This window comes from Macrobrachium rosenbergii, chromosome 42 (genome assembly GCF_040412425.1).
Source record: "Macrobrachium rosenbergii isolate ZJJX-2024 chromosome 42, ASM4041242v1, whole genome shotgun sequence".
Taxonomy (NCBI): Eukaryota; Metazoa; Arthropoda; class Malacostraca; order Decapoda; family Palaemonidae; genus Macrobrachium; species Macrobrachium rosenbergii.
Window position 1 is genome coordinate 47,146,322 of NC_089782.1, and position 15,000 is coordinate 47,161,321.

General features: G+C 35.1%; 1 protein-coding gene and 1 pseudogene across 3 annotated transcripts in view; one reads left to right on the forward strand and one right to left on the reverse strand.

The window, feature by feature from the left end:
* LOC136827592 (glycine, alanine and asparagine-rich protein-like) overlaps positions 1-1,567 on the reverse strand; it is a 5,944-nt pseudogene extending 4,377 nt beyond the window's left edge.
* LOC136828410 (glycine, alanine and asparagine-rich protein-like) overlaps positions 1-15,000 on the forward strand; it is a 282,803-nt gene that overhangs the window by 252,854 nt on the left and 14,949 nt on the right. The window contains exons 1-3 of one of the 3 annotated variants that reach the window (XM_067086443.1): positions 8,434-8,477; positions 9,455-9,486; positions 9,607-10,454. The exons of 1 other annotated variant lie outside the window; for it this stretch is intronic. In XM_067086443.1, the coding sequence (XP_066942544.1) occupies positions 8,444-8,477; positions 9,455-9,486; positions 9,607-10,317 (777 nt within the window). In that variant the 5' untranslated portion in view covers positions 8,434-8,443 and the 3' untranslated portion in view covers positions 10,318-10,454. Of the gene's footprint in view, positions 1-8,433; positions 8,478-9,454; positions 9,487-9,606; positions 10,455-15,000 lie in introns of those variants that run through there. One more of the 3 variants, XM_067086442.1, reaches the window with a different exon arrangement.

A 15,000-nucleotide genomic window follows, 5' to 3' on the forward strand; every position in this document is an offset into this window, starting at 1 on the left:
TATATATATATATATATATATATATATATATATATATATATATATATATATATATATATATATATATATATATATATATATATATATATATATATATATATATATATATATATATATATATAACTATATTTATATAATATATATAACTAGATTTATATAAGAGAGAGAGAGAGAGAGAGAGAGAGAGAGAGAGAGAGAGATTTTGCCGTGTAGCCCGTATCAGAAATTCTTGAAATCACATAAATTTTCTTATGAAAAAGGAAAGGGAAATTGGCAGCGGCCTTTGGATCGAATTGGAAATTTATTCAATGAGGCGAATATCTAATTTTTCAATGGTGCGCACAACGCCGTGAGATGAGCTAAGTTTCTTCTCTTTTTTTCTCTGTTTAATCTTCAGTAAGTTTCTCAAAGTAACCTCCTGTGATTTTCTCAAAGGAATTTTCAGGGATTTTCTCAAAGTAATCTTCAGGGATTTTCTTAAAATAATCTTCAGTGATTTTCTCAAATTAATCTTCAGTCATTTCCTCAAAGTAATCTTCAGTCATTTTCGTAAAGTAGTCTTCGTGTCATTTTCTTTGAGTAATCTTCAGAAGCTTTCTCATGTTAATCTTCAGTAATTTTCTCAAATTAATCTTCAGTAATTTTCTCAAAGCAATCTTCAGTAATTTTCTCAAATTAATCATCAGAAGCTTTCTCAAATTAATCTTCAATAATTTGCTCAAATTAATCTTCATTGATTTTCTTAAATTAATCTTCAGTAATTTTCTTAAATCAATCTTCAGTAATTTACTCAAATTAATCTTCAGTGATTTTCTTAAATTAATCTTCAGTAATTTTCTCAAATTAATCTTCAGTAATTTTCTCAAAAGTATTCTTCAGTCATTTTCATAAAGTAGTCTTCGTGTCATTTTCTTTGAGTAATCTTATGCAGTTTTCTCAATGTAATCTTCAATAGTTTTCTCAAAGTAATCTTTAGTCATTTTCTCAAAGTAATCAGCAGACATTTTCACTAAGTAGTTTTCAGTGTTGTTATCAAAGTAATCGTCAAGTAAGTTTCCCAAAGTAATTTTCTGTAATTTTCTCAACGCAATTTTAGTAAGTTTCTCAAAAGAATTTTCATTATCTCAAGCTATTATCCATTGATTTTCGTAATGTAATAAGTAAGTTTCTCAAAATAATCTTCAGTAATTCTCTCATAGTAACCTTCAACAATTTAAGTAATTTTATAAAAGTAATCCTTAATAATTTTCTCAAAGTAACCCTCACTAATTCTCTCCAAGTAATCCTAAAAAAAAGTGTTCAAATCACGTACATCGTTAGTTTATGCTTCTAGTACAAATGAACTTGTAAATCAGTTGAATTGTACTGCACAGTTGAGAGAGAGAGAGAGAGAGAGAGAGAGAGAGAGAGAGAGAGAGAGAGAGAGAGAGAGTGTGTTTGTGTGTTCGCAAGTTACCTCAAGACCGGTTGAGCGGACATTGAACGTTAGTGAATGTGACAAATTGCCGTCATAATGGAAACCATCTCGCCCAATATCATTGTGATTGTTCCAGCCTTCAATCTTCATGACAAATGACAAGATCTGATTGTAAATTCAATATCAGGTCCAATGATAATAACAATAATACCCTTGAAATCATCGTCAGAAATTCATTTGTATACTTTTCAGAGGTCCTGGTGGAGGTAGGGTCCTTACCGGGTACTCTTTTTATTATTATTATTATTATTATTATTATTATTATTATTATTATTATTATTATTATTATTATTATTATTATTATTATCAGAATGACTGTAATGTGACAAGTATGAGTCGTTCACCGAAAAGTATGCATATATATATATATATAGTATATATATATATATATATATATATATATATATATATATATATATATATATATATATATATATATATATATATGTAGAATCTACTGGTCACTTTTACCAGACACATATGTTATTAGAGGGCCACTTTTACCAGACACATATGTAATTCTAATAGCCACAATGCCCTCTTGTGGTTAAGGTGACCCGGGTTCGTCTCCCGCGACCGGCAAATCACAAGTCTCTTCAATTTCTTGTGTTTGGATGTCACGGCTTCGTAGTTACAAGCATATCCAAAAAAGCACGAAGAATTCGAGAAGTTAAGAGGGCATTGTGGCTATTAGAATTACACACACGCACACACACACACACACACACACATATATATATATATATGTGTGTATGTGTGTGTGTGTGTGTATATATATGTATATATATGTATATATATATATATATATATATATATATATATATATATGTATATATATATGTGTATATATATGTGTATATATAAATTCCTTCAGTTTTCTGCGCCTAAAATCAAGAAATTTCATTAATAGGGCAAAAACATTATATGCCTAAATCTGTAAAATTCCTTCAGTTAAAATCAAGAAAAAATACAAAACATATAAAATCTGGAAAAAAAAATACAAATATAAGGAAAAAAAAGAGATAAAGGCAAATTAAAGATAAGAAAAAAGAATATTTCCCTGCTGTAAAGAGGCAATGGTTAACACTAAGACTTTAAACCCAGTCCAGTAAATGAGTAAAATGCGTCGAAATCTCATACTTACAGTACAACTCGACATTCCCGTCGCCACGAAAGCTTGATGCCTCAAATCATTCAGTTTTATCGGTTTGTTTTCGTGCTGGAAGAGTTGTTGGTATTTGCTTTTACTGTGGCAGTAAATATCATTAATGTTATGTTCCTATGCTTTGGGGAAATTCTCTCTCTATTTTTGTCTTTTATGTCGTTACTATACGATATTTTTGGCAATGCCGTCTTTTTGAGCTCCGCTCTGTATTATTTTCTATGTCTGTCTGCTTCCCTCTCTCCCGTACTCTTTGTCTGTCCGCTTACCTATCTTTCTGTCTACCTGTGTATATAAAAATAGAATTATTATTATTATTATTATTATTATTATTATTATTATTTTTTATTATTATTATTATTATTTTTTTTTTTTTTTTTTTTTTTTTGTCTATCACTGTCATCCTATTCGACTGGGTTGTTTTCATAGTGTGGGGTTCCGGGTTGCATCCTGCCTCCTTAGGGCCACCACTTTTCTCACCATGTGCCCTGTTTCTAGTAGCACACTTCTCTTCACGAGTCCTGGAGCTACTTCGACATCTAGTTTTTCCAGATTCCTTTTCAGGGATCTTAGGATCGTGCCCAGTGTTCCTATGATTATGGGCACAATTTCCACTGGCATATTCCATATCCTTCTTATTTCGATTTTCAGGTCTTGATACTTAACAATTTTTTCTCTCTCTTTCTCATCTGTTCTGGTGTCCCATGGTATTGCAACATCAATGAGTGATACTTTCTTCTTGATTTTGTCAATCAACGTCACGTCTGGTCTGTTGGCACGTATCACCCTATTATTATTATTATTATTATTATTATTATTATTATTATTATTATTATTATTATTATTATTATTATTATTCAGAAGTTAAACCCTATTCATATAGAACAAGCCTACAGGGGCCACTGACTTGCAATTTAAGCTTCCAGAAAATAGGGTGTTCATTCGAAAGAATTTCTTTCGTTTCTTGTTTCATGTCGTTAACATACGGTATTTTTCGTCACATCGCCTTTTGGGGAACCACTACATATCATTTTCTACGTGTGTCCTCCTGCTCTCCCGTCTACCTGCCTGTCTATCCGCCCATTCATGTGTAAAAGAAAAGAAACTTCCCTTTTCCATAAGGAAACGGTAGACATCTGGTGTCGGCTGTATCCGAAAGGGGTCATTGTGTCAGGTGGAAACTGACAGCGGGGCCTCTCTTTAATTTCCTGTCGGGGGGAGATTCCACTTGCTGGGACGAGACGCTGGAACGACGCTTACCTATAAACTCTATGACCTGGCCGTGAGGAATTGCAGTATTCCTTCATATTATATATTGAATGAAGTAAGATAAATTATCACCAAATTCTTTCGATGGTAATTTTCGTTATCAGGGAGGAAATGGAGGGGAGCAGTGAGGAGTGCAGCTTCATTCCTTGTATCTTGTGTAAGAATTGGGGAGATTTTTTTAAGATTACTTTGAGAAAATTACTGAAGACTACTTTGAGAAAATTGCTGTAGACTACTTTGAGGAAATTACTGCAGGCTACTTTGAGAAAATTACTGAAGAATACCTTGAGAAAATTACTGAAGACTACTTTGAGAAAATTACTGCAGACTACTTTGAGAAAGTTACTGAAGACTACTTTGAGAAAATTATTGAAGACTACTTTGAGAAAATTACTGAAGACTACTTTGAGAAAATTACTGAAGACTACTTTTAGAAAATTATCGCAGACTACCTTGAGAAAATTACTGACGACTACTTTGAGAAAATTACTGTAGACTACTTTGAGAAAATTACTGAAGACTACTTTGAGAAAATTACTGCAGACTAATTTGAGAAAATTACTGAAGACTACTTTGAGAAAATTACTGCAGACTACTTTGAGAAAATTACTGCAGACTACTTTGAGAAAATTATCGCAGACTACTTTGAGAAAATTACTGAAGACTACTTTGAGAAAAGTATCGCAGACTACTTTGAGAAAATTACAGAAGACTACTTTGAGAAAATTACTGAAGACTACTTTGAGAAAATTACTGCAGACTACTTTGAGAAAATTACTGAAGACTACTTTGAGAAAATTACTGAAGACTACTTTGAGAAAATTACTGAAGACTACTTTGAGAAAATCACTGCAGACACTCTGCGAAACCAGTGAAGATTACTTTGAGAAAAGTACTGAAGACTACAGAGATGGGTGATCGCCAAGAAGTGCCAGATACACTTAACACAGAGCCTATTGAGCAGGCGTGGAGCTAACAGCCTCATCCCAAGTAGACTTGCTTGAAAACAGAGAAACAGGAATGATAACACTTATTCGAGCCACCCTTCCTATACGGGAAAAGACATATATATATATATACATATATATATATGTATGTATGTATGTATGTATGTATGTATATATATATATATATATATATATATATATATGTATGTATATAGATATGTGTATGGACAATTTTTCACAATTTCACTGCAGAGAAATAAAGAAGAAGAATGGCACAACACCAAAGCAACAACAGATCAATCAGTCGCCAGATGTTAAGATCTGAATGCAATAATGCTCTGTACTTTTTATCGTCCTGCTTCTAACAGCTGCTCATTTACTGAACAAACCTTGCCTGTTTACTTCCCTCTACCAGGTGTTTAAAAGCAATACTGAGGTATGGCCAGTACTTGCGTGGGTGTTCACTCAGTGTAGATGTCAGTAGCACATAGCTTAGCTGTCAGAGAGGCATGAACATATGGCTGTCTATCTCATTGCATCTTCATTGCTAAAATCAGTTTGTAACAGACCTTAGCACTCTGGTGCTTGCTGCAATGCATGACGGTAGGTGTGTGGACTTAAAGTGGCTCAAGAAGTCGTACCGAGGACTGCTTTGCAAATACTGAGAGAGAGAGAGAGAGAGAGAGAGAGAGAGAGAGAGAGAGATAATCTCTCTCTCTCTCTCTCTCTCTCTCTCTGTTGTTTTAACTTCACATTTATACATCGAATGGGATGTCCTGTGACTAATTTTATATCTCCGCAACAGTTTTTTGTCTTGTAATAAGCAAGTGCTGTGATTCGTATTGTTACCTAGTTTGAGTGTTAGATTATGTTACGTGTTTTATGCGATAATCTTGGTTTGATTCTCTGCCATAGTTTTCTGACCCTGTTGTTAATATAGAAGAAATATAATTTTGTTTGTGTTGACATATATTTTTTGTTTACTTTCAATTAATCTTTATTTGGCCTGATACCTGTGAACCATGTAGTTGTTTGTGCGTTGGAAGATTATTATTATTATTATTATTATTATTATTATTATTATTATTATTATTATTATTATTATTATTATTATTATTATTATTATTATTGGCTTCGGTCAGTTTCTAGCAAGAATTACAGTAAAAGACATCTCATTCTCTTGAAGGAGGATACAAAACACTTGTCTCTGGTTACTGAAAAACTAGAACCCTTTGGAATGAATTGGATTTATCATTTTTCATGTATGCTTTTTGAGAAACAGAAATACCTGCAATAACCATCACTGCGTAAATATCCTAAAACATTATTAGTTCCAGAATTTTGACTCTTCTTCTCTTGGTTCTAAACAAGTATTTATACCTTCTATTCACAGTCCTCATGTAGATTTCTGCAAATATCAGTAACGCAATCTTCACCATCATATGTTTTTATATCCTGTGGCGTATAACGAAAGTATAGGACTTCAATAAACTGATTGTCTCAAGTTAACCACACCAAAAGCTAAATCTTTAGTAAAATACTATGAATGTATAAATTATTCTGAAAGAAAAAACTCGATCATTTTCCTTAAGCATTTCATGAACATATATATAATTTTCTTCAGTTCACTTCTCTCTTGTTTACATTTCCTGAAACTATAACCATTTCAATTTACTTCATTTCCATTTTTATATTTTGTTGACCTGACAATACGACCCTGGATACTTTTTAGGTGTCGGTCATACCTTATACTCTTTTCTTAATCAGTCCTTTCTTCCAGGCCATTTGTGAATACATACATCCTTTCATCACCCCCAAAATAACTACAATAAGCAAATAAGAATAACATCATTCTTCGAGAGATCGAAAACATTCCTTAAAAAAAATGCTGTTCCTTCCACCAAGCGTACATATACGCATGCAGCATCCCCGAATGCTTCGTCTCTCCCGGGATGAATGAACGGGGCAGATACGTCGAATCTCGGACGAGGAAGGCTCCCTGCAATTGGGTCTAATTAAGTCCTGTTTGTCACGCGAATGTCACTACACACCTGCTTCGTGCGCACAGTAGCCCAGTAGCGAGGAGCTATTCCGACCAGCGCGGCGCTGGCAAGAGCAATTCCTTTGCATTTGTTGTCATTAAGTGAATTGTTCACATGCTTGAGTTCTGAGTTTTGGTGCGTATTGCGAGGATTATTCTGAAGTGGATACCTTATGCAGGAATCTCTCTCTCTCTCTCTCTCTCTCTCTCTCTCTCTCTCTCTCTCATATATATATATATATATATATCTATATATATATATATATATATATATATATATATATATATATATATATATATATATATATATATATATATATATATATATATATATATATATATAAATTTCTGACTCACGTCAGGATCAGACCCAGGTCTCTCAGGTGGAAAGCAAGAGCGTTACTGGAGCTCAAGTCTAAAGAAGTTGGAACCTGAGAGCAACTGCTCCTGGGCAAGCTAACTGCTTGCATATAATATATATATACTAAGATATATATATATATATATATAAATTTCTGACTATCGGGATCGATATATATATTATACTGGGCCATACAAGTCTAAAAGACGTGATTGTGTGTTGATGATTTCTATATCATATATATATATATATAATCATCTTCTTCCCAGGTAATGTTCCATTTTTATAGACTTGTATGGATGGATATATATATATATATGATTGTGTGTTGATGATTTCTATATATATATATATTTTTCCCATTTTTATATATATATATATATATATATATATATATATATATATATATATATATATATATATATATATATGTATATATATACATTTCGTGAAGTTGGAACTTCAGAAGTTCAAGCGAAAATGCAATGCATTACTACCCCAATACTATTCTTCTTGCATTTTAATACATTTATATCTATTTATCAATTTATTTCTTTCTTTTTCAATAAGTGAGATCTCTTCTTTCTGTATTCCCTTTACTTCCTCTTACTTCTTCCTAATGAACACCATAATATTCTTTGGAAGCTTGAATTTCAAGTCAATGGCCTCTGTGGGCTTGTTCCATATGAATAGGTTTCATGTACTGAATAATAATAATAATAATAATAATAATAATAATAATAATAATAATAATAATAATAATAATATATACATACATACATACATACATACATACATACATACATACAATAGCGTACACATATACTATTGCATAAACGTCTTCTATGTGTACCTCCAAGCTGTGACTGGAGAACAGAGACGAGACAATTCCCTTATTTTACAAGTCATCAAAAAGTCATTAAGGGCCCTGCAAGTGACTGTATGAACTCGACGTAATCTATGAGATGTTGCAGTCTCTATGCACAAAAGACCATAGAATTCTCCCATAATAAAAAGAAAAGAAAACAATCTGTATGGCCGGGAAATGTTGAAAACAAAGTCTTTCGAAATAAAGTACAAAGAGTACTTTTATTAGTAAGTGGCAACTTTTTGTTTAGTAGGGTATAAATTCCTCAACAGAACCGTTCGCTACCACAGTCTTCTGTTGGACCTGCAACTAGTTAACATGTTCAAGAATCTTGTCTTCTTCCTCTGCCTTGGTAATATAAACTATTATTATTATTATTATTATTATTATTATTATTATTATTATTATTATTATTATTATTATTATTATTATTATTATTATTTGTGTTAGCAGATATATACGTTTAAATATTTTATCTCAAATTTTCTGAAGATCATTTGCTTTTAAAGCTGTTCCTCATACTAGACGTAAAAGTTAAAAGGTCAGGGAATAAATAGACGTTATTTCAAGAAAATCTTGTTGGTGGGCTACTTAATATTAAGTATATCGGCTAAATAAATTTGTCACCGTAATAGAAATTCTCTGTACTGATAGATCGCTTGTCATAAAAACAATTCTCACCTTCCTAAATTTGTCTAGTCTCCAAACGCAGCTCATTAGACACTTCGAAAATAATAGGTGCGCTGTCACAAAACAGCAGTCCTATCTTTCTCATCTTAAGAACTTTGGAAAGAGTAGTTACAATGTGATCCTTTCCCTTGAAAACTGAAATGCTGATAATTGTAAGAATGAACGAATAAAGTATGAAATTTAAGCTATAAAGCCAAGCACTTTCAGTCTTACAGGACTTAAGAGAGTAATAAGTGGGACTTGATGTGTTTGGACAGCAAGACCAAGAGATCCAGCTAATGAATGAGGTTTAGTATAAGGCAGAAAATAAATGACGTTTAATAAAAACAATCGAAAGTGAGTATTGATTAAAAATGTAGTCTTGACAGGTGAAAGGGAGGGTAGTATCTGCTGGAGAATAACCCAAGAGAAATATTGTAAATGTATCCAGCATTATTGAAACTGCATCTAGTGTGTGTCAGTTGGTCACAAAGAGGGCCCGAAAAGTCAAAAGAGCGAGCAGTGATAACGATTAAAAAAAAAAAATACTCCTAAATTTATTTATCTTTTCACGGTGTAAATGTGTACACGAGAACCCAAGAGTTCTAATTCCTCGACAGAAAACTTACAACTTACCCTTCTCAATCGTATCCTTGACAGGTGTGGCTCTGTCCTGTGCCCAAGGAGACAGGGTAAGTTTCTCCTGGAGACAGACTTGTTATGTTTATTAAATCTATGATCATAGTGGTCTTACATAAATATACTACTCATCTCAGAGCGACAGAGAATCACCGATTATTTTACCCTTGCAGGTGAAGCGTGGCTTTGCCGAAAGCGGAAGTGGGTATGGAGGAAGCTCCGGAAATGGGCATGGTGGTAGCAGCCATGGTGGAAGTTACTTAGTCATTGGCGCTGGTGGTGGCAGTGGCAGTCATGGCCCCAGTGCTGCTGACGTTGCCAATCAGGCTGCTGCTCAGGCCACTGCAGCTGCAGCAGGTCTCAAAGGTGCTTCTCAGTCTGCTGCTTCAGCAGCTGCTCAAAAGGCAGCAGCTGCGGCATCTGCTGCTGCTCAGACTGCTCAAGCCGCTGCTGCTCAAGAACAGGCAAAAGCTGCTCAGATTACTCAGGCAGCTCAGGGAGCTCAAGCAGCAGCATTTGCTGAGTCATCACTTTCTGCTCAGGCCAGCAGCGCCGTGCAGGCAGCTGAAAGCACTTACAACTTAGCCCTCTCTGTAGTGAACAGCCTCTCCCAAGCACAAGCCGAAGCCAAAGCAGTTGCAGCCCAGGCTCTTCAAGCACTGCAAGCAGCCCAGTCTGTTCAGGCAGCTCAGTCTGCAATGGCCTGGGAAGCACAACAGGCCTCCAACTCACTCACACAGCAACAGAGTCTAGCCTTGAGCAACTTGCAGTCAGCCCAGTCGGCAGCTGCCCAGGCTCAGGCAGCTGCTGCCAAAGCCTTAGCTAAGGCCAAGGGAAGCGGTTCCAGCTATGGATCTGGATCCAGCGGCGGATATGGACACTAAAGGACCGAAACTGATCTCGATTCGACCGTACCGTTATTTAGGTGAGAATATTTTAGCATAGAATTTGGACCTTAAAGATCTTGAAGTTTTTCTATTTATTTTCAGTCCTATCGTCATTATTAAAAACATGGCATTTACCCTGTTGTTTTATTCCCACTTCTGGCCACAAAATACTATATATTTTCATTAGTGTGGGTCTTTTAGGCCTAAAAGTAAGGTCTACTTGCTCTTAAACTCCTGATGTCGAATGATTATAAGTTTGATTTGTGTGTGGTTGCATGTATGCACGTATACCTATTTTATCCTCTTACGATAACACCCACTTACTGCAAGTGTTTTTTTACGTATAAAGTCGTAACAAAGTCATATTTTCCCCATCTTAATGGTTCCTTTGTCCCAAAAGAAATAATAATCATTTTGGAACTTTATCGTGTTTCATAGTTTTATTAGACTAGGAGTTACTTACTCTGATCTATATTCCATGACAAAAACACAATACTCTATCACAGTAGAGAATACTGTATCACTGTAGAGAATAAAAATCACCGTTAAATTTGGTTCTGTTCCCAAAGTGAAGGTGAGATCTATTTTTATCCGGAGGCAACCGAGGCCGAAATAACAAGCGAAGACGTGGGCGTCAGCATTTCGTTTGATGGCTTTTGCAATCCGAATGCTTTCAGGCAATATGAAAAATTGATAACAACAGCATCCAGCCGCGAATCTCCCCTTTCGGCCGCATCTCAAAGGGAGGTCTCGGGTGCAAATTGATTTATCGCACTAAGTTTTCATACAAGACAATTCTGTTGTTGGCCCAAAATAAATAGATGAATAAATAAACATTGAATACAAGAAGACTCGGTCTCCTCAATTTTCCAAATTCCACTGAAATAAATACGTCTGTTTTCAAATATGCAAACAGTGTTCGAGTGCTGATGTAATATCAGGCTTAAGAGTTGGTAATAGCTACCCTGCGTGTTTATTGAGTAAATAAACTGATCCGGTGTGTTTATTGTCGGACACGCTTTCCAGGTCAAGTACCTGTTACTTACGTATGAAATTGCATGTGTAAACAGTTTTAATTAATACCCGTCTGATACCTGTTCGCGAAATAGTGTTGACATGTAATCTGAAACATCTTTTGCCTGAACATGAAATTGCTTGGTCATTCAACGTCAACTCAATTGAATCTTGATTTTTTTTTTTTGTCATGAAAATATTTTACAATCATCAATACTTGATCATTGAAATTATTTTTGGGGAAAACATTACTTGGTTTCTGGTTAGTACGTCGAAAGAAATTGTTCTTACGATGTTAAAGAAAACAGTGAGATCTATTTTCGAATTATTACTTTTCTTCAGTTTCCACTCATAATTATAGATCAAACCTTTGGCTCAATGCCCTGATCTTCATGAAGGACCCAGAAATGTATTATGCTGAATATTATGATGTCAGATTGAATTAATGGATGGATATCTTTAAAGATAATCATATATATATATATATATATATATATATATATATATATATATATATATATATATATATATATATACATATATACTGACTCATCACAGGACCGAAGTCCAGTCTTTCGAGCGAGAGTTCAGGGCATTAGCAATTCGAGCACAAAGGTCATAAAAGGAGTTGGAACCTAGGTACTTGCGTACCTAAAGTTTTTCCCGGGCAGGCGACTAAGGCCTAGCTTCCCACCGAATTTTACCCAACTCCCCGACCCATTCAGCACTCGAATTGCTAACATTTCATTCGACTTACCCATTTCACTGTGAGATGTGATGCAAATGAGCACATGGGAATTGGGTAAATTTCATTGGTATGTTAGGCCTTAGCCGCCTGCCCGGGAAAAACCTTAGATACGTAAGCACATAGGTTCCAACAACTTTCATGACCTTTGTGCCCGAATTGCTAATGCCCTGGACTCTCACTCGAAAGACCGGGGTTCGGTCCCGTGACGAGTCAGAAATTTATTTCTGTGAAACACTTTCCCATGTGTTCATTTCCATACATACACATATATATGCATGAATGTATACGTATATATATATACATATAAATGTATGTATGTATGTATATATATATATATATATATATATATATATATATATATATATTTGTTTGTGGGGGGGGGGGCTGTGTGCATACACACATACATATGAGTAGGAGTTTCGAAAGCTTGTTATATACTGAGAGGTTACAGAATCATTTCTGTCCATTGAAAGAATTAGAAAATATGACTAATTAGTGCGAAATTCTTCTTTCGGTATTAGAAAATAGAAATGATAGAAAGATTAATAATAATTTATTTTTATTTTTATCTAGTTATTTAGGCAAGAAGTCGAAGAATGATACGGTAATGAAACCCATTAAAAAAATAGGGAATCAATGCCAAAGTCATATTCGGCTATGTAGAGAGAGAGAGAGAGAGAGAGAGAGAGAGAGAGAGTAAAAAAATTGAGAATCAATGCAAAAATTTTATTGGGCTATATATACAGTATATATATATATATATATATATATATATATATATATATATATATATATATATAGAGAGAGAGAGAGAGAGAGAGAGAGAGAGAGAGAGAGAGAGAGAGAGCAAAAGAAATAAGGAATATATTCCCAAATCATATTCGGCCATGTAGAGAGAGAGAGAGAGAGAGAGAGAGAGAGAGAGAGCAAAAAAAATAGGGAATATATGCCCAAATCATATTCCGCCATGTAAGAGAAAGAGAGAGAGCGAGAGAGAGAGTGTGTGTGTATTTATAGAATCTCTTCCCTGATTTGATGGATGGCGTGACTTCCTGCGGAGAAAAAGGAAATATATATTCTCCTTTTTCGAGTGATCTCAACGTGATGGATTACAGATGAGAAGATGGGGCTTCTTTGTGATATGTAACAGATTTTCATTCAATTACTAACTCCGCGCGAACTCGTTTGGAAAGTTTTTTTTTTTTTTTGACGTCAAGTTATGAATTGACGTGATTTATTTGAAAGAAAGAAAAGGACCATTTACAAAGTTCTTTTCTTTGTCTTTAATGCAAAATTTTAGCTGCAGGTTTCAGTGCAAAGGCCGACGGCGGAGGCAACGCATTTCCCATATTATGTCTAGATCTGAAGGAAAAGATAGAGTGCAGAAAGGAAGTTCGGCACGGGAGTGAAAGACTGGGCCACGAGATCTAGCACTAGACAGTGCTGGTCTCCTGAATGAGGTATTCCGGGAAGCTGTGGCATGACGGGTGTTACGCAGCCCTCGTATGAGAGTCGCGTCAACGATTGTCTTGGATTGAATCCAGCTGATGAGATCACAGACCAAATATGAGAGCAATATTCTAAACAGGACTGATAAGGGCGGTATAAAGCTTCGCTAACTGCGATAAAGAAAATAAAAAGAAAATGAACGTTTATGTTTGGATAATAATTGGTCAATTTAAAGCATCTGAAATTTCCGAGACGAGTCCAAAATATTTACTTCTGGAAAAATAAAACTAGGAGGCAGTACTTGAATTGCGTTTTTCAGTTATTACATTCATAGGAACGGACATAAACGGTAGCATTTCTTCTATGAAATGTTCAATGTTATCTGACTGCTTACGCTTTTTTATGTTAATGTACAGTGTCAACACAGTCTTTATTTCATGACTGATTCTCGTGCATACTCGACAATATCAGCGCCTCTCATCACAAACAGATATTTTTTTAAAGAGAAAAATATTAGATATCATAAATGCCACAAGAATCAGTTATCTAAACCTCTTCTTCCTTTATATGGGACTTATCCAGCTACAATCAATTTACGGACTGATGACCACCAACAAATGCCAGGTGCCGTTAGCACGCAAGTTCCCCTGACCTTCAGCGGGAGCAAGGCTGACAACCTCATCCTTTAACTCGATCGCATCGAAGCCGAACAAAGCCAGCAGAATGACTGCCTCCCTGCGTGTTTAGTTTGTTTATTTTCATAAGTAGTTGAATATATTTTCTCTAAGAGTAGCTATTTTACGGCGTATGAAATGCAATGATCTTCATGACAGTAACAAGCTCTTTTTTTATGCATATAAATATCACTTCCGAGTGTTTGTCTTTACCAGAATTCTATAACCGCATTTAGACCTTCCCCAAATAGAGCTTTTGTATGGAACGCTCCCTCTTCTTGGCGGGAAGAGAGGGCATTCAAATTGAGACGCAAGAGTTGTCGTGCGTGTTGTTCATTCGCTGGAAAGGCGTGACGTCGTGCCAAAATGAGTAAGCGGAGGATTCATACGAAAATAGCCGCTTCCTCGAAACGTGTATGGACGCCATGCAACTTTTCCTTATAGCTGAGGACGGCACAATCATCTCCTTTCCTTTCTCATCTTCAAAGAATGAAGTAGGTTTCGGTGACGTTTCGCACAACTCCAGAGAATTTAAAAGAAGAAGAAGAAGAAGAAGAAGAAGAAGAAGAAGAAAAAGAAGAAGACGAAAGACATTTCATGAATGGAAATGAATGAATCACCGACCCATTATGGGAACTAAAGAAATGCTCATCGCCCATCTGCGTCGGTCTGTTTCCCTCTTCGAAAAACTGATGATGAAAGAAGTGATGAACAAAGGCGATGGTGGCCGTTCACCACATTGTATGGTGAGACTTTTCTCGGTGCCGTAACCAGATAAAAGTCTGCTGGAAATCT